Source organism: Erythranthe guttata, chromosome 5, assembly GCF_056151865.1.
Source record: "Erythranthe guttata isolate IM_541 chromosome 5, IM_541, whole genome shotgun sequence".
NCBI classification, from domain to species: domain Eukaryota; kingdom Viridiplantae; phylum Streptophyta; class Magnoliopsida; order Lamiales; family Phrymaceae; genus Erythranthe; species Erythranthe guttata.
The window spans coordinates 14,347,801-14,367,710 of NC_142537.1; the positions used below are offsets into that span (position 1 = coordinate 14,347,801).

Consider the following 19,910-nt stretch of genomic DNA (forward strand, 5'->3'; position numbering starts at 1 on the left):
TATCAAGTATAACGAAATCAACAGGGAAGATAAATTTGTTCACTTTTACTAGCACATTCTCTAAAATACCTTTTGGGTAAACTAAAGACCTATCGGCTAATTGAAGAGTTATAGCCGTTGGTTCAATCTCACCTAACCCAAGATTTTTGTAAGTGGAATAAGGCATAAGATTAATGCTAGCACCTAAATCAATGAGTGACCTAAAATTTTTACCTCCAATAGTGCAAGGGATAGTGAACTTACCTGGATCGCCGAGTTTTTGTGGAAGGGGCCGTACAAGAATTTCACTGCATTGCTCCGTGAGTTGGATGATCTCGTTCCCTTGCAATTTATTCCTCTTTGTTACGAGCTCCTTGAGGAATTTCACCCACTTTGGCATCTTTTGAATGGCTTCGATAAACGGAATGTTGATGTGGATTTCCTTCAGCTTGTCCAAGAATCCTTGGTGTTCGGCATCGAGCTTCTTCTTTTTAAGCTTTTGAGGATATGGGACTTGAGGGACTCGCGAGTTCACTGTGGGAGATGTCGGTTCCTTGCGAGTTGCTTCTTTTTCCTCAATCACATTCGGCTTCTCGATTACCGTGTTTTGCTTCTCCTTTCGTGGGGCTTCCTCCAATTGTCTCCCGTTCCTTAAACTTACAGCGTTGCACTTCTCGATGTTGTTCTTCCGAGGATCTTCCGTGTTTGATGGCAGTGCTCCCGATGGCCTCGCTGTTAGTTGGGTTGCAAGTTGACCCATTTGTGTTTCCAAATTTCGGATGGAGGCTTGGGTGGTTGTCATAAACTGCGCCAAGATATTTGCGAGATCTCCGCCTTGAGGTTGAGCTTGAGGCGGATTTTGGAATCCGGGCGCTGGTCGTGAATAATTAGGCGGTTGACCTTGAGGTGGTGCTTGCCTTGGTCCTTGCTGATTTCCTCCCCACCCAAAATTAGGGTGATCCTTCCATCCGGGATTGTAAGTGTTGGAGTACGGGTTCCTCTGTTGTCGGTTGGTGTCATGCACATAATTCAGAGACTCCGTTTCTTCTACGCGCTGGTCGGAAACTTGGACTGCGTGGACTTGCTGAGTCTGCAAAGCCGCTACTTGCTTCGATAGCTTCTCCAATTGGGCCGTGATTGCAGTGACTCCGTCTAACTCCAAAATTCCTCCCGTCTTGACTGCTCCGCTATTCGACCGGTCCGATGCCCGCATGTATTTGTTTCTAGCGATTCGCTCCAAGAGTTCGTATGCTTCGTCGTAGGTCAAACTCATGAACATACCTCCAGCTGCAGAGTCGAGCACGGTTCTCGAGTTGTCTTGCAGTCCATCGTAAAATATTTGCAGTTGGCGCCACTCTTGTAGTCCGTGATTCGGGCACCTCCTTACTAACTGTTTGAACCGCTCCCACGTCTCGAATAATGCTTCACCGGCTTCTTGTATGAAGTTTTGAATTTCTCGCCGGATTCTCTCAGTTTTTGTTGGGGAGTTGTATGTGTTCATGAAAAGTTGAGCTAGCTGGGCCCACGACGAGATGGAATGCGGTGCGCGAGTTTGTAACCATTCTCGGGCTGCGCCTTGTAAGGAGTGCTTGAACAGGCGGAGTTGCAGTGCTTCGGGAGCTACTCCGTTGATCTTGTGCGAGTCACACGTTTCGAGGAAGTTGACCAGGTGAAGATGTGGATCTTCATGAGCCAGTCCGCTGAATAGACCATTGTTTTGGAGCATCGTGAGGAGTCCCGCTCGAATCTCGAAATTGTTGGCTTCAATGGGGGGCTGCTGGATGCTTGATTGGAACCCATTGAGTGTCGGAACGGTGTACTCGTGCAAGGCTCGTTGACGCGCTGGTGGATTAATTATCTGGCGTTGGTTTTGCTCGTTGACGATTTCTCTCGCCACATTAGGTGGTTGCCTTTGGTCACCTTCCCCACGATTATTCTCGTCTTCCATCGTTGCTGGAGTGTTTTGGGCTAACCGTTGATTTCTCCTGGCTTGCCTAAACGTTCGCTCAATTTCGGGATTAAGAGGTAGCAAGCTCGTGTCGTGTCCTCTTCGCATAAAAAGTACCTAAAACAAAATAAAAAAAAATAATTAAAAAAAATAAAAAAAAATTGGCTGAAGTAAGAAAAATTGCTCAAATTTAATATTAGGATAAATAAATAATTTAGCCGTACTCCCCGGCAACGGCGCCAAAAACTTGTTGGGTGCTAAATACCCACACGCAAGTGCACGTATCGCAAACAAGTAGTAAAGTAGACTCGTGAGAGTCGGATGTCGATCCCACAGGGAATACGCAAATTATTTAATCCTAAGTACCAAATCTTAACAATTACGATTTTTATCCAGCCTACGCAGGGTTGTCAATTTAATTAACTAAATAAATTAAACTAATTAAGAAAGCAAGTAATCACGAGAAAATATCAATATAAAACGGATCTAAGATTTTATCTTCCCCCTATGCGATAATTCTTCACCCAATTAATCTCCTATCATGCAAGTTACGATTCTCGATTATTAACCCAAGACACGAAATTATTCATAACCAGCTGTCGCTGCGTTATAAGCCTATTATTCATAAAAGATTCACTATATGTCTATGCAAACCTAGTACAAATAAAGCATTAAATAACAAGTCTCGTAAACGGCTACCTAAGGTATTATCTGTATGTCTACGATAATACATGCAATCAACACACGCATTCGGTGAAAAACTACTCGAAGGCTCTTCTATCCCTGTTCTAATTATTAAAACGATCTGTCAATCAATTCTAACAATAACAACTAGCAACATAAATTAGCTACGTTCATGCGCTAAATAAGATCAAGATAGAAGAAATAATCGAAGAATTAAACTTGCATAAAAGTAGAAAAATAGGTTCGAATTACCACATAGGGTTCCAATAAAATCCTAGAATAAAAACTTAGCTACTCATGTTCGTAACGGAAAGCATAATAAAAATACGAGAATTCATAAAAATCAGAAAAGAAAAGGAAAAGGAAAACTAGGATGAAGAATCGTCAAGTCTTCGTCTTCGTTCTCTTCCTCCTTGATTGCTTGTAAAAAGATAAAAATAAAATTAAAGCTAAACGATAAAAAGGTAAAGGATCCAAGATAATCCTAATTGTGTGCTTGTGGCCTTTAAATAGGGTGCAAAAATATAATAGGGCGGGTTTCCTTGTGTAATTAAAATTCCTTCACTGCGCCTTCACGTCCACCCGGACGGCCGTGTGAGATTTGGAACTAAAATCCGCACGGCCGTGCGGTCTTTTAATTCTTCAGAAATCTGATTTTTTCACTTTTGGCCCACTTTTTCTCTGAATTTGCAGTTTTCACCCCAAAAGTTGCCAATTCTTCAATTTGCACCTAAAATACAAATATTAACCATTTTAAGCACCAATTATCGTTAAAACACACCAAAAGTTCCAATTAAACGGTACAATTAAGTGTATAAATATACACTTAGCACACCCCCAAACTTGAACTTTTGCTTGTCCTCAAGTAAAATCAAATAAAAGAGCACAAAACACGACTATACATCTCATTACATAGATCGATTGGTCAACTTCGTGTTTTCAGAACTTGCAATTATGATGATAATTCCTAGGTATTCGCAAGCTTAACATTCAACGGCACTTAGTCACTCATTATTACCAAAAACCACAAATCATACAATTGCTTCAAGTATCCAATATTTGCAAGTTAAAGAAAGAAAGAATTTATACTTACATGCATATATTTGACTCCAAATACTCACCAAATTATTCTACTCAACTAATATTGAACAATAAGCTCTTGGGATCATTGGGACTTTGTGGCTTTCAATTGTTAGGCTCTTTGGTCCGAGGTAGGTAATATGGGAATGTGTGGCTAATTTTCTTGAATTGAGGTGATTACGCCAAAATTTGAAAGATAGGCGTTTGAAACAATGAATTCACCTCTAGGGACTTTAATAACTCGATTCTTAAGAGTTCAAAAGTCTCCACTTTTGCTCTTAAGAGAAAGGATCGAGTTTTCAAAACAATTCAACTACTAGTCCTTATTTCTCCCTTCTAATCTCTTTTTTTTTTTTTTTTTCCGAATTTAGATATATATATGTGTAGAATTGCACATATATTTTTCTGTTTTTTTTTTTTTTTTTTTTTTTTTTTTTTTTTTTTTTTTCCGAAGAAGAAGAAAGATCTTATAAAACATTTCGACCGAACTCCAAGGGATAATTATTCAACAATCTCCACTTTTCTACCTTCCACATATTGGCTAAAAGAAAGAACACCTTTTCTCTCCGAGGCTCGAATCAAGGTTCTAAGGATAAAAATTTAAAGGTAGGCTTGAAAGGCTCAAACGGTTCAAAGAAGGCCCAAATCATATCCCAAATCACTTACTACCCAACACTTCGTTTCATAAATGTCCTAATGTGAGATTTAAAACCGAATAAAGCATGATTTAGCACAAATAAATTCCAAATTTAAAATGCAAAACATTCAACCAAAGCAATGCAAAAGGTGTGATTCCTAGCAATAATTTACTTCTACGTTCCGTTGAATCGAAAGCTAAACAAATACTAACTCCTTATCACATAAAGCAAGTAATCTCATCATCAAACATTGACCATCTCCCATCATCATAGTTCATCGATGTATCGAAATTTATTTATTTTTTTTTTTTTTTTTTAAATAATAAAAACGGCAACTAAAACAAAAACTAAAGCATGCAAAATAAAAAAAATTAAAGCACAAATAAAGCGCACATAAAATAAAACAAGTAGTTAACCACCCCCAAACTGAAAATTCACATTGCCCTCAATGTGATTCGCCCGGAGTTTAAGGATAGAAAACACCTGTTTTTAAGCGTCGGGACCATCGTCGGGTTGTTGGAATTTGATCGGTTTTCTTGCCCTTCCCTTTGCTCTTTGAAGTGCCTTCGCCTTGTGAGGTGCCCTCCCCGTCACGTCCTCGTTTCCCCACTACTTGAGAATGTGTGTAGAAGGGATTAGGAGTGGATTGATGTGCAAAATTTCCCCCAAACTTGACTTGGGCAATTCGTCGAACGCCTTGTGGGCGTTCTTGGTTGAATGATTTTTGGAGAAATTTGTACCTTTCTTGAACCCTCCCTGCACAAATCAGCAACAAACAACCGAGATAAGCAACAATATGTGTGTAGTTGGTGAATTTTCGGTGATATTGTTCAAGAAAGCCAAAAATTTTGAAAAGAGGGGGTTAGGGTTCGAATTATGAGAGAAGTGGGGATTGGAATTGTTAAAATTGGGGTTTGGAAAACCCCTATTTAATATGCCCGAATTTTTTTTTTTTTTTTTTTTTTTTTTTTTTTCCGCACGGCCGTGCGGAATTTTGGCCTTAAATCTGCACGGTCGTGCCATTTTGCATATTTGGGCAGTAGTTGTTTCAATTTTTGGACGGCCGTGCGAGATTTAAGGGAAAAATCCGCACGGCCGTCCCATTTCCGGATTTTATACAGTAGCATCCCCGAAATTCACATGGCCGTGTGAAATTCCTCCCTTTTTCTTGCACGTCCGTGTGAATAATTGCATTTAGGTCCCTGCAAAATAAAAACTTCTTATTAGTACCCCCGAAACTTTTTTTTTTTTTTTTTTTTTTTTTTTAAATGACATAAAGGCAAAACTAAAAATTTAAAGTGACAAAAAATAAAATAAAAAAAACGAAAGCTCGGGTTGCCTCTCGAGAAGCGCTAAGTTTACAGTCTTCAGCCGGACTTTGTCTGCTTCTCTGTTCAAGCTAACGTGACCGAAGTCACTTGGCGATTGAATTCCTGTCCCCAATAATGCTCGTTTGGATTTTTAGGTGGCCACATCCTCCTTGCACGTTCATCACCGTTGGCACCCCAACTCTGTTGACTATCTCTCGGAGGAGTTGAAATTGAGTTCGCACAATAAAATTGCTCCGTTCGACTACCGTTTCCGCCACCATCTCCTGCACTCAAAGATCCTTTCCCATGGTCTAAGATCAAAACGTCAAAATCGTCATGATTTGTAAAATCCACAAGATCAATAGCATAACAATCATTATCATCACATGGATTTTTATTAGCGCTAAAAACGTTAAATTTGACCGTTTGATCATGCACTGTCATTGAAAGATCACCACTAGCACAATCAATTAGAGTTTTCGATGTGGCTAAAAACGGTCTTCCTAAAATAAGAGGTATCTCCCTATCTTCATCTATATCAAGTATAACGAAATCAACAGGGAAGATAAATTTGTTCACTTTTACTAGCACATTCTCTAAAATACCTCTTGGGTAAACTAAAGACCTATCGGCTAATTGAAGAGTTATAGCCGTTGGTTCAATCTCACCTAACCCAAGATTTTTGTAAGTGGAATAAGGCATAAGATTAATGCTAGCACCTAAATCAATGAGAGACCTAAAATTTTTACCTCCAATAGTGCAAGGGATAGTGAACTTACCTGGATCGCCGAGTTTTTGTGGAAGGGGCCGTACAAGAATTTCACTGCATTGCTCCGTGAGTTGGATGATCTCGTTCCCTTGCAATTTATTCCTCTTTGTTACGAGCTCCTTGAGGAATTTCACCCACTTTGGCATCTTTTGAATGGCTTTGATAAACGGAATGTTGATGTGGATTTCCTTCAGCTTGTCCAAGAATCCTTGGTGTTCGGCATCGAGCTTCTTCTTTTTAAGCTTTTGAGGATATGGGACTTGAGGGACTCGCGAGTTCACTGTGGGAGATGTCGGTTCCTTGCGAGTTGCTTCTTTTTCCTCAATCACATTCGGCTTCTCGATTACCGTGTTTTGCTTCTCCTTTCGTGGGGCTTCCTCCAATTGTCTCCCGTTCCTTAAACTTACAGCGTTGCACTGCTCGATGTTGTTCTTCCGAGGATCTTCCGTGTTTGATGGCAGTGCTCCCGATGGCCTCGCTGTTAGTTGGGTTGCAAGTTGACCCATTTGTGTTTCCAAATTTCGGATGGAGGCTTGGGTGGTTGTCATAAACTGCGCCAAGATATTTGCGAGATCTCCGCCTTGAGGTTGAGCTTGAGGCGGATTTTGGAATCCGGGCGCTGGTCGTGAATAATTAGGCGGTTGACCTTGAGGTGGTGCTTGCCTTGGTCCTTGCTGATTTCCTCCCCACCCAAAATTAGGGTGATCCTTCCATCCGGGATTGTAAGTGTTGGAGTACGGGTTCCTCTGTTGTCGGTTGGTGTCATGCACATAATTCAGAGACTCCGTTTCTTCTACGCGCTGGTCGGAAACTTGGACTGCGTGGACTTGCTGAGTCTGCAAAGCCGCTACTTGCTTCGATAGCTTCTCCAATTGGGCCGTGATTGCAGTGACTCCGTCTAACTCCAAAATTCCTCCCGTCTTGACTGCTCCGCTATTCGACCGGTCCGATGCCCGCATGTATTTGTTTCTAGCGATTCGCTCCAAGAGTTCGTATGCTTCGTCGTAGGTCAAACTCATGAACATACCTCCAGCTGCAGAGTCGAGCACGGTTCTCGAGTTGTCTTGCAGTCCATCGTAAAATATTTGCAGTTGGCGCCACTCTTGTAGTCCGTGATTCGGGCACCTCCTTACTAACTGTTTGAACCGCTCCCACGTCTCGAATAATGCTTCACCGGCTTCTTGTATGAAGTTTTGAATTTCTCGCCGGATTCTCTCAGTTTTTGTTGGGGAGTTGTATGTGTTCATGAAAAGTTGAGCTAGCTGGGCCCACGACGAGATGGAATGCGGTGCGCGAGTTTGTAACCATTCTCGGGCTGCGCCTTGTAAGGAGTGCTTGAACAGGCGGAGTTGCAGTGCTTCGGGAGCTACTCCGTTGATCTTGTGCGAGTCACACGTTTCGAGGAAGTTGACCAGGTGAAGATGTGGATCTTCATGAGCCAGTCCGCTGAATAGACCATTGTTTTGGAGCATCGTGAGGAGTCCCGCTCGAATCTCGAAATTGTTGGCTTCAATGGGGGGCTGCTGGATGCTTGATTGGAACCCATTGAGTGTCGGAACGGTGTACTCGTGCAAGGCTCGTTGACGCGCTGGTGGATTAATTATCTGGCGTTGGTTTTGCTCGTTGACGATTTCTCTCGCCACATTAGGTGGTTGCCTTTGGTCACCTTCCCCACGATTATTCTCGTCTTCCATCGTTGCTGGAGTGTTTTGGGCTAACCGTTGATTTCTCCTGGCTTGCCTAAACGTTCGCTCAATTTCGGGATTAAGAGGTAGCAAGCTCGTGTCGTGTCCTCTTCGCATAAAAAGTACCTAAAACAAAATAAAAAAAAATAATTAAAAAAAATAAAAAAAAATTGGCTGAAGTAAGAAAAATTGCTCAAATTTAATATTAGGATAAATAAATAATTTAGCCGTACTCCCCGGCAACGGCGCCAAAAACTTGTTGGGTGCTAAATACCCACACGCAAGTGCACGTATCGCAAACAAGTAGTAAAGTAGACTCGTGAGAGTCGGATGTCGATCCCACAGGGAATACGCAAATTATTTAATCCTAAGTACCAAATCTTAACAATTACGATTTTTATCCAGCCTACGCAGGGTTGTCAATTTAATTAACTAAATAAATTAAACTAATTAAGAAAGCAAGTAATCACGAGAAAATATCAATATAAAACGGATCTAAGATTTTATCTTCCCCCTATGCGATAATTCTTCACCCAATTAATCTCCTATCATGCAAGTTACGATTCTCGATTATTAACCCAAGACACGAAATTATTCATAACCAGCTGTCGCTGCGTTATAAGCCTATTATTCATAAAAGATTCACTATATGTCTATGCAAACCTAGTACAAATAAAGCATTAAATAACAAGTCTCGTAAACGGCTACCTAAGGTATTATCTGTATGTCTACGATAATACATGCAATCAACACACGCATTCGGTGAAAAACTACTCGAAGGCTCTTCTATCCCTGTTCTAATTATTAAAACGATCTGTCAATCAATTCTAACAATAACAACTAGCAACATAAATTAGCTACGTTCATGCGCTAAATAAGATCAAGATAGAAGAAATAATCGAAGAATTAAACTTGCATAAAAGTAGAAAAATAGGTTCGAATTACCACATAGGGTTCCAATAAAATCCTAGAATAAAAACTTAGCTACTCATGTTCGTAACGGAAAGCATAATAAAAATACGAGAATTCATAAAAATCAGAAAAGAAAAGGAAAAGGAAAACTAGGATGAAGAATCGTCAAGTCTTCGTCTTCGTTCTCTTCCTCCTTGATTGCTTGTAAAAAGATAAAAATAAAATTAAAGCTAAACGATAAAAAGGTAAAGGATCCAAGATAATCCTAATTGTGTGCTTGTGGCCTTTAAATAGGGTGCAAAAATATAATAGGGCGGGTTTCCTTGTGTAATTAAAATTCCTTCACTGCGCCTTCACGTCCACCCGGACGGCCGTGTGAGATTTGAAACTAAAATCCGCACGGCCGTGCGGTCTTTTAATTCTTCAGAAATCTGATTTTTTCACTTTTGGCCCACTTTTTCTCTGAATTTGCAGTTTTCACCCCAAAAGTTGCCAATTCTTCAATTTGCACCTAAAATACAAATATTAACCATTTTAAGCACCAATTATCGTTAAAACACACCAAAAGTTCCAATTAAACGGTACAATTAAGTGTATAAATATACACTTAATTTGTTTCTTTGTTAAAAGTATTGATGTTCTGTTGGATTGGTTTTTTCATATGAAAAAGTCTACAGAAAAAACACAATAATGTATTATATTTCTCATTTTACAAAAAGTTTCATTAAGCTTTTCATTTTATAAAATAATTATTTTTTAAATTAAAACAAGAACTTTTGATTTGATAGGTGTAATTTAGTATTTTCTAGTTTTCTATTCAAGGGGGTTATGTGCTAATTTTCATACCATAAGGGGTCATGTGCAAAATTGTAAAACCACAAGGGGGTTATGTGCCTTATTTCATACCATAAGGGAGTCATGTGCAAAATGTGAAAACCACAAGAGGGTTATGTGCCTAAATAGTAAATTCATACCATAAGGGGGTCATGTGCAGAATGTCCAAACCACAAGGGGGTTAAGTGCTATTTACCCTTTAAGATATTGTAAGATTTGCATCAATTAACATCAAATCCTTTCAATTCGTAAACATTATTCAAATATTTGAATTGATTACGCTTAACTATTGATAATAACGTATTTGATGCAGGCCAAAGCCCGCAACGAAAAAGAAATAGAATACGATAGATGACCAGGAATCACTCAACCAGCGGCAGTAGATTCACTCGACGCTACTAATCGCGGTCAACGCAACCAAGTCATTCTCAATGAAATTAACTTGCAAAATCATTTCCTACTCAGTACCTACTGGAAATTAAAGTTCAAAACGCAACATAAGCTGACATTTTGGAAAATTACAGATTAGTCCGTAAAGTCTTTAGATTTATACATGCAAACTACTAGAGAGTAAAAGTTCCATTTTTCTTGTAAAAATATTTATAAATTCGAAATGTTCAAAGTGTTAATGGCAAAGAGGCCCATGAAAATGGCACTTAATTAAAAAAAAAAGGGACATCCAACTTTTTATCTTTCAAATAATTTCAGCTCATTCAAACTTATTTGCAAATAAGGAAAACCATTTTATATATACCAAAATTATCCCATATTCCTTGAAACCCAATTCAACTCAATTTCATGATTCACACCCTAATTTAGCCCAATTTCACCAATTAACCAATTTTAACCCGCCACCACCGAAAACCGCCGTTCAGCCGCCGTTGAATTTTTTTCTTGAAATTTTTTTTCGCTTTTTTCTGAATTTTTTTAGGCAGGTCAACCGCCGGTCTCTGGTGTAGACTTTGTTTTCTTAAAAAAAAAATTATTTAATATTACTGTCTTGACTACTAAATTACTGTCTCCAACAGTAATTTAATTGTCGGAGACAGTAGTTTAACTGTTACTTGATTTTTTTTCTTAAAAAGAATTGTTTTAATTAATATTACTGTCTTCGACAGTTAAATTACTGTTGGAAACAGTAATTTAACAGCCAAGATAGTAATTTTAATTAAAATATTTTTTTTAAGAAAATACAATTTCAAAAAAAAGAAAATTAAAAAGAAAAAGTCAACGCCGGAGACCGACGGTCAACGGTGGTTGACCGACCGGAAAAAAATTTCAGGAAAAAAAAAGTTTTCAAAAAAAAAAATCAACGCCGGAATCTGGTCGGGAAAAACAATTCAAAAAAAAATTATTTTCCGAAAAAAAATATTTTTTCAAAAAATTATTAAAATTGGGGTTAATCTGATATATTTGTTTAAATCCGGAGTTAATGTGTAATATTGAGAAAGTTAGAGTATAATAGATGAAATTGATAAAAAAATATATTATGGAGGGTATTTTAGACAAAAGACATGGGAATGAGTTTATTTGATTGACTGTTTTTTGTCTGTACCAATTTATGACCACAAAATCTAATTTTGACTTTTTTTTTTAAAAACTTTTTCTTTTTCAAAAATTATTATTTTGCAGCCGGTCTCCACCATTGAGTTTTCGATGTTTTTTTTGTTTTGTTTTTTTCCTTTTTTTTCTGGTATGTTTTTTCCGCCTCCGATTTCCGACGTTGACCGCCCTTCTCCGGCGTTGTCTTTTTTTAGAGATTTTTTTTCTCATAAAATTTTTATCCATTTTTTACGCCCGCCGCTAAACATTGACCGTAGTTGTAGTGTCATTAGCAGTAATTATACTGTCACTAACAGTACATTAACGTAATTATACTTTCATTGACAGTACATTAACGTAATTGTACTTTCTTTGACAGTACATTAACGTAATTGTACTGTCGTTGACAGTACATTTATGTAATTGTACTTTCGTTGACAATTCAATTAAGTCAACGACAATATTATTATTTTTTTTGGGTTTTTTTTTAATTTTGTTTGATTTGTTGACAAGTCAACGTAATTATATTACTGTTTGACAGTAAAATAACTGTAAACGCAATAATATTACTATCAACCACATCAATATTATTATTTATTTTGGGTTATTTTTTTTTAGTTGACGGAATAACGTAATAATATTACTGTCTACTATTGTAATATTACTGTAGTTAACTGTAATATTACTGTTGTTACAGTATTATTACTGTCAACCACAGTAATATTAATTCTCTGGCTTTTATATTATGTTTACGTTTGTTGAAAGGTCAACATATTAATATTACTCTATTACTACTAATGACTTTTGTTGTGTTAATATTACTATGCTAGAGATTAATATACCAATATTACTGTGTTAAACTGTAGTATAGTTAATTTTACTATGTTTAACAGTAATATAGTTAATATTACTGTCAACCACAACAATATTGTTGTTTATGGGGGGAGATGTTAAAGAAAAAAAAATATTTTAAAAAAATAAAAATCCGAAAATGTCAACGCCGGAAACCGGGGGCAAAAAAATCAGGACGAGAAAAAAAAAAAAAAAAAAAAGGCAACGGCGAAATTGTATTCAAAATTGTATTTTGGGTCAAAATTGAATAATTTGTGAAATATGGGGTCAAATTGTGGTTATATTAAATTAAAGTATGAAATTGAAGCATATTAAAATGTGAGGGCATATTTTAGTGTTTTACAAACTTTTGAAAAATGTGTGGATTTTTTTTATAAAATAGTTTTTTGTCTAGACCCTTTATGAATAAGTACCAATTGATGGACTTATTCGTAATTTATATTAGTTTTTTAAGTGGAGATACAATTGAGAAGACTGTTGCAGAATAAAACCCTAGCCATATCCGCTCACGAAGCTCCGTAGAGTAACAATCCGTCGGAAAAAAAAAAAAAAAAAAATATGGCAAGAAAATTAGCGAAAACATCATCATCAAATATTCCGCCGGAGATCGTCGAAATTATACTGTCAAAATTATCATCAGTTAAATCTCTTGTTCGATTCAAAGCAGTTTCAAAGTCATGGAATACTATAATCTCTGATCCTTTATTCATTCAGGATCATCTCCAATCGTCGAATAACTCTTCGGATAATCTCTTCCTAAGTAGGTATACAAATAGTACTGATAGAGGGTTTCCTCTGGTCAAACTCGAAGGTGGGAAAATCCACGCCGGAGGAATATCCGTAGAGAATATTCCCAATGGCTACAACGTAATATTATGCGAATGTAACGGCATAGTACTCTTGACCAATTTGTGCAGCGAAAAAAAATACGCGCTGTGGAATCCATCAACTCGTAGGGTGAGGCATCTCGCAACCCGATACGAGTTGAATGGAGATTATGTAGTTGATCATGGGATTTGTTATGACAAAATAACCGGTGATTTCAAGGTTGTCTTTATCTTCGCAACGGAATATGCAATTTATTCGTGTAATAACTATTCTTGGGCGAAAAAGAAATTAGGTACAAAATGCCGTAACATTGGTTCTACAGGTTCAGGTATCTTCGTTGATGGAGCTACCTATTGGATTTTCGGCGTCGAGAGTACGAATATTCCAGGTATACAATTAGTGTATTTCGATTCAAGAACCGACGAGCTCAAGGTTTTGCGAATGCCCGAACAACTATATGATGATGAAATATATTTTTTAATTTATAACATCGCTTCTTTGAGAGGAAGCCTATGTCTGTACAGCTACAACTACCGTGAAACAAGTGTCTATGTCTGGATAAAGGAAGAGGGCATTGATGTCGGGGATAAGCGTACTAACTGGAAGGAGTTTGTAACCGTTGGACGTTTTCGGCAACGGTATTTGTGGATAACATCACTATGTTTCGTGGAAAATAAGGTTGTCATTCAAGAAAAGAGTATAAGATTCGTCTCTACTGAGAAGACGGTCGAAGAGTTTTTAGCGGTTGATGTATATTGGGGTAGATTCTTTCCATATCGGAATAGTCTCTATTTCCCGGCTGGTGTGAAGACGATTAGAGCTTAGCAGTCCAGTTTGATATTTACCTTAGATAAATATTTATGCATTTAGAACAGAAATTGTTTCTTTTTTTTTTTTTTTTGCCACAAAATAAATTTCATAATATTGGAATAATTCTATTAGTAGGAGTTAATTGTTAGCATTTTTCAATAGTATATTTCCTTTCTGCTTGGCTTTCGTTTTCTGGTGTTAATAAGTATCATTCTAGGTTAGTGAATGTGATTTTCTTGAAAATTTATAAGAGTATTTTTTATTGTTGCAACGAGTTATGAAATTTATTTGTGTAAGAAAACTCATGTCAAGATTGGCCTTAGTCTTGGGATATATTCTTAAGAAATAAAAAACAGCAATTGTATGTTCTCTATGGGTTTCTCCAAGGTTGAATGATGTTGGAATTCCACTGCTGCAATCTTGACGATTTGATCACAAAGTTTGGTGATTGAGGCACGAAAATAATTCGTTCTCTTTAAGACGAATTTGCATGAACCTTTTGACGATGTTTAAATTTACCCATATGTTCTGTAAGGGATGACTTAGTGGTTATATCAATTGAGTCTATGTTAATAGACCCAAGTTAGAATCCCCTTGCGAACGGTTGCTAGGTAGAGCTTGTCACACATGACTAGTCCAGTGAGGTTTATGTTTCTCGTATGGTTTGCAAGTTATTATACCAAAGTGAAGCCCCAATGAAAAACTGGGCTATATATCATATCATACTGATGTGGTTGACACTAATATTATTGTGTTTAAATTAATTTTACTGGTCAACAAATTCAACAAAATAAAAAAACTAAAAAATAATAATATTGTTCTACTGTCAACCGTGAACTCCGGAAACCAGCGACAAACAAAATAAAAAAAGGGTAAATAGCGTTAAACCACCTAAACTTTTTACGTTTTTGCGGATCACCACCTGAACAAATTTTTTTTGCATGAATTCATCTGTACTCAATTAATTGTGCCACTTTACTAGTTTTTGCCCGTTTTCAGGTCAAAATGACCGGTTATCAAACCATGTGCGTTGCACATGACAAATCCAAGGCTATTGAGGTCTTTTCCATTTGAAAATTGGAATAATTGTTAATTCTTTTTATTTTTTTTATTTCTTATTTTTATTTGTCTTTATTGTCATTTTTCCATTTTTTATTGCTGAATGCTGATACTTTATATTTCTTAATCATCATCATTCTCATCAGACCAACAACAAAAACGCCGTCACTCGTCGGCAATTAGCCCAAATTTCACACAGCTTCTCCACATGAACCCATCAAGGCCAGCGGATGTTTCTCGTATGGTTTGCAAGTTATTATACCAAAGTGAAGCCCCAATGAAAAACTGGGCTATATATCATATCATACTGATGTGGTTGACACTAATATTATTGTGTTTAAATTAATTTTACTGGTCAACAAATTCAACAAAATAAAAAAACTAAAAAATAATAATATTGTTCTACTGTCAACCGTGAACTCCGGAAACCAGCGACAAACAAAATAAAAAAAGGGTAAATAGCGTTAAACCACCTAAACTTTTTACGTTTTTGCGGATCACCACCTGAACAAATTTTTTTTGCATGAATTCATCTGTACTCAATTAATTGTGCCACTTTACTAGTTTTTGCCCGTTTTCAGGTCAAAATGACCGGTTATCAAACCATGTGCGTTGCACATGACAAATCCAAGGCTATTGAGGTCTTTTCCATTTGAAAATTGGAATAATTGTTAATTCTTTTTATTTTTTTTATTTCTTATTTTTATTTGTCTTTATTGTCATTTTTCCATTTTTTATTGCTGAATGCTGATACTTTATATTTCTTAATCATCATCATTCTCATCAGACCAACAACAAAAACGCCGTCACTCGTCGGCAATTAGCCCAAATTTCACACAGCTTCTCCACATGAACCCATCAAGGCCAGCGGATGTTTCTCGTATGGTTTGCAAGTTATTATACCAAAGTGAAGCCCCAATGAAAAACTGGGCTATATATCATATCATACTGATGTGGTTGACACTAATATTATTGTGTTTAAATTAATTTTACTGGTCAACAAATTCAACAAAATAAAAAAACTAAAAAATAATAATATTGTTCTACTGTCAACCGTGAACTCCGGAAACCAGCGACAAACAAAATAAAAAAAGGGTAAATAGCGTTAAACCACCTAAACTTTTTACGTTTTTGCGGATCACCACCTGAACAAATTTTTTTTGCATGAATTCATCTGTACTCAATTAATTGTGCCACTTTACTAGTTTTTGCCCGTTTTCAGGTCAAAATGACCGGTTATCAAACCATGTGCGTTGCACATGACAAATCCAAGGCTATTGAGGTCTTTTCCATTTGAAAATTGGAATAATTGTTAATTCTTTTTATTTTTTTTATTTCTTATTTTTATTTGTCTTTATTGTCATTTTTCCATTTTTTATTGCTGAATGCTGATACTTTATATTTCTTAATCATCATCATTCTCATCAGACCAACAACAAAAACGCCGTCACTCGTCGGCAATTAGCCCAAATTTCACACAGCTTCTCCACATGAACCCATCAAGGCCAGCGGATGTTTCTCGTATGGTTTGCAAGTTATTATACCAAAGTGAAGCCCCAATGAAAAACTGGGCTATATATCATATCATACTGATGTGGTTGACACTAATATTATTGTGTTTAAATTAATTTTACTGGTCAACAAATTCAACAAAATAAAAAAACTAAAAAATAATAATATTGTTCTACTGTCAACCGTGAACTCCGGAAACCAGCGACAAACAAAATAAAAAAAGGGTAAATAGCGTTAAACCACCTAAACTTTTTACGTTTTTGCGGATCACCACCTGAACAAATTTTTTTTGCATGAATTCATCTGTACTCAATTAATTGTGCCACTTTACTAGTTTTTGCCCGTTTTCAGGTCAAAATGACCGGTTATCAAACCATGTGCGTTGCACATGACAAATCCAAGGCTATTGAGGTCTTTTCCATTTGAAAATTGGAATAATTGTTAATTCTTTTTATTTTTTTTATTTCTTATTTTTATTTGTCTTTATTGTCATTTTTCCATTTTTTATTGCTGAATGCTGATACTTTATATTTCTTAATCATCATCATTCTCATCAGACCAACAACAAAAACGCCGTCACTCGTCGGCAATTAGCCCAAATTTCACACAGCTTCTCCACATGAACCCATCAAGGCCAGCGGCGTTGGCGGCGGCAGATCATATCCAACCACACCACCCTACTCACCCAACTCAACACTTTCATCAACCATTTCTCTCATGTTGCAGCCGTTCTCCGCTCACCACCAGGAATCAACTCTACCCTCTTGCCCAACCATCAAGCTCACCACCATCACCGCATCTTCTTCAGATCCGCCACACACAATCCCAAGCGAGACTTTTCGACAACGGACACAATATATTCTAAAGTTTGTATTTTGAACACATTTAATCACAACTCATTTTGATTGACTGAAATTGAACCTAAAATTAGGTAAAAATGTTCATTTAATTTCCCCCTTTCCCCAAATCAGGTTATATGAACACTATTTTCTCTCGATTTCTTCCTCCGAATCGACTAAATCTTCTTCCAACGAATGGAGTATTAGATGATCAACTCACAATTGAGGCTGCCCCATGCCGCGACGGAGGTGTGCGGCGCTGGGTGGTGAGATCGGGTGTGCGGCGGTGAGCGGTGGGTGGTGAGATATTGGTGTGACGGCAGTGGTCATCCTTGGAATTGCAGAGGCGAGAAAGTACCATGTCTTCTCAAAATCCAGGGATGAACCGCTGGGAACAAGACGAAGTTTTTTTTTTTTTTTTTTATTATTCTATTTAAGAAAATTCCACTTCAAAAAAGAAAAAGAAAAACATTTATTCCATTTTAAAAATGGAAAAGACTTCAATAGCCTTGGATTTGTCATGTGCAATGCACATGGGTTGAGAGCCGGTCATTTTGACCTGAAAACAGGCAAAAAATGGCAAAGTGGCACAATTAATTGAGTACAGGTAAACTCTTGCGAAAAAAAATTGTTCAGGTGGTCATCCGCAAAAACGTAAAAAGTTTAGGTGGTTTAATGCTATTTACCCATAAAAAAACTAAAAAATAATAATATTGTTCTACTGTCAACGGTCAACTCCGGAAACCAGCGACGTATAAACCAGAAAAAAAATTCAACACCGGAAACCAGTTGCGGAAAAAGAAAAATAGAAAAGAAAAGAAAATTAACTCGGCGGCAAACAAAAAAAGAAAAGTTTAGAAAAAGAAAAAGTCAAAATTGGATTTTTGTGGTCAAAATAGATGAAAATGAAATTAAATTAGGGTTACAATTAGGAATTGGGTTTAAATGTTTAAAGGGTACATTACAAACACCCCCCTGAGGTATGGTCAAATTACAAAAACACCCCTCTTGTTTGGATAATTACAACCACCCCCCTCAACTCCTCAAATTTAGTGGAATTTTCGAGATTATATGTAATATTATCACTTTTGTACCCGTTTTATCCCATTCAAACTCTACATTATGAAGCAAGATGATCATAATATGTGATTTTTAGCTTGTATATATCAGTTTGTGGTGCATCGGAAACTGTATTTTTTATGCAAAACGAGTACAAACTAGAGCACATTTCACGGAATCTAGATGACTATGTTGAATTTGGCACCATAAAGGTGGAGGTCTAAGAAAAAATCATAGTTAAGGGGGTAGATGTAATTATCCAAACAAGAGGGGGGTTTTTGTAATTTCATCATACCTCAGGGGGGTGTTTGTAATTTACCCAATGTTTAAATGATTGGCTGTAATTTTGTCATATACATTAATTTTGCATTTATTGATAATACATATTAAAGTGTTGGCTTTATTGGCGAGAAAGATAGAGATATAGCCCATAAACCTAAAATAATAAAGATGGTTGATCAGGGACTTATGCATGAAAATCCTTTTTTCATATATTTTTTTTTTTTGCCAAAAAAATTTATTATTCATATATTGATAAGAGTTTTTAGGTCTCGTTAAAACCTTGTGGGCCTACACAAGTAAAAAAGTACCCCTACAATGGTATTAAAAAACCAGAACGAGACTTATCTAGGTTATTACACGAATACCCCAAATAGGGGTAAAAAAAACTAGAACAAGCTAAACTAAGTAAATGCTGAAAAAGAAAAATGTTGTTTTGACCCCAGGAGGTTAAACTGCAAATAAACGAGCTTGGTGTTGTCCTCCAAAGTGCAAGCCTGAAAAGTGGAAAATTGCTAAAGAAGCTCTGAATGGGGGTCAAACTGCAAATACTCTAAAGTTGTGGCCAGGTCAGCGAAATCCCCTCGAATAGTGATATTTGCCATATACGATCAACATGAACAAAGAACAATGTATGTTTCTAAAGAGATGCCATTTGCAGTTTATTTTTTAGGATTGCTGTATGTTTTTCCTTGGTCTGATATTATATATAAAGCTGGTAAACATATATGCTACTTTTTAATGTACAGAGCCAAGTCTTCTTTGAGTTTGTCCAACCAATTTAGTTTTGCATTCAATATCTTTTTTTCGGATTGTAATGTACATTATATGCAAATTTTCTCAAGCTTTCTGAGATTAATTTAGAGTTAAAAATGAAATAATGTTATATTTTTGAATTTTGTTTAACCTCATTTAGATAGTTAACTAATAACTTCACTCATAAAAAAAAAAAAAAAATCAATGATAACTGGCATTTGAGACATCATATATTTTATCCATTTTTTTACGCCCGCCGCTAAACTTTGACTGTAGTTGTAGTGTCATTAAGGGCATCTTTGGTTTGCACTATTAGCAAGGATGGGATGAATTGTACTCCTGGGTACAATGTTTGGTTCAGTTGATTTTCCGTCCTTGACTAATGGCCCCACCATTTTAATCAACCAATTGAATTATTAATTATCCACCCAAATTTGACTTGATAGTATATCATTTATATAATCCCACTTTTTTACCTATGTGAATTGACGAAAATGTCCCTCATTAATTCTTAAATTACGAAAATAATCGATAT

General features: G+C 36.6%; 1 protein-coding gene across 1 annotated transcript; it reads left to right on the forward strand.

Moving 5' to 3' along the window:
* The first annotated feature begins 12,791 nt into the window (after positions 1-12,791).
* LOC105949744 (putative F-box protein At3g51171) lies at positions 12,792-13,886 on the forward strand. Its single transcript, XM_012973062.2, has one exon. The coding sequence runs from the start codon at positions 12,792-12,794 to the stop codon at positions 13,884-13,886; it is 1,095 nt and encodes a 364-aa protein (XP_012828516.2).
* The last annotated feature ends 6,024 nt before the right edge of the window (positions 13,887-19,910 follow it).

Bases quoted from the DNA above. Each gene is read 5' to 3' on its own strand.
- LOC105949744 (XM_012973062.2), top strand. From the start codon at position 12,792: ATGGCAAGAAAATTAGCGAAAACATCATCATCAAATATTCCGCCGGAG.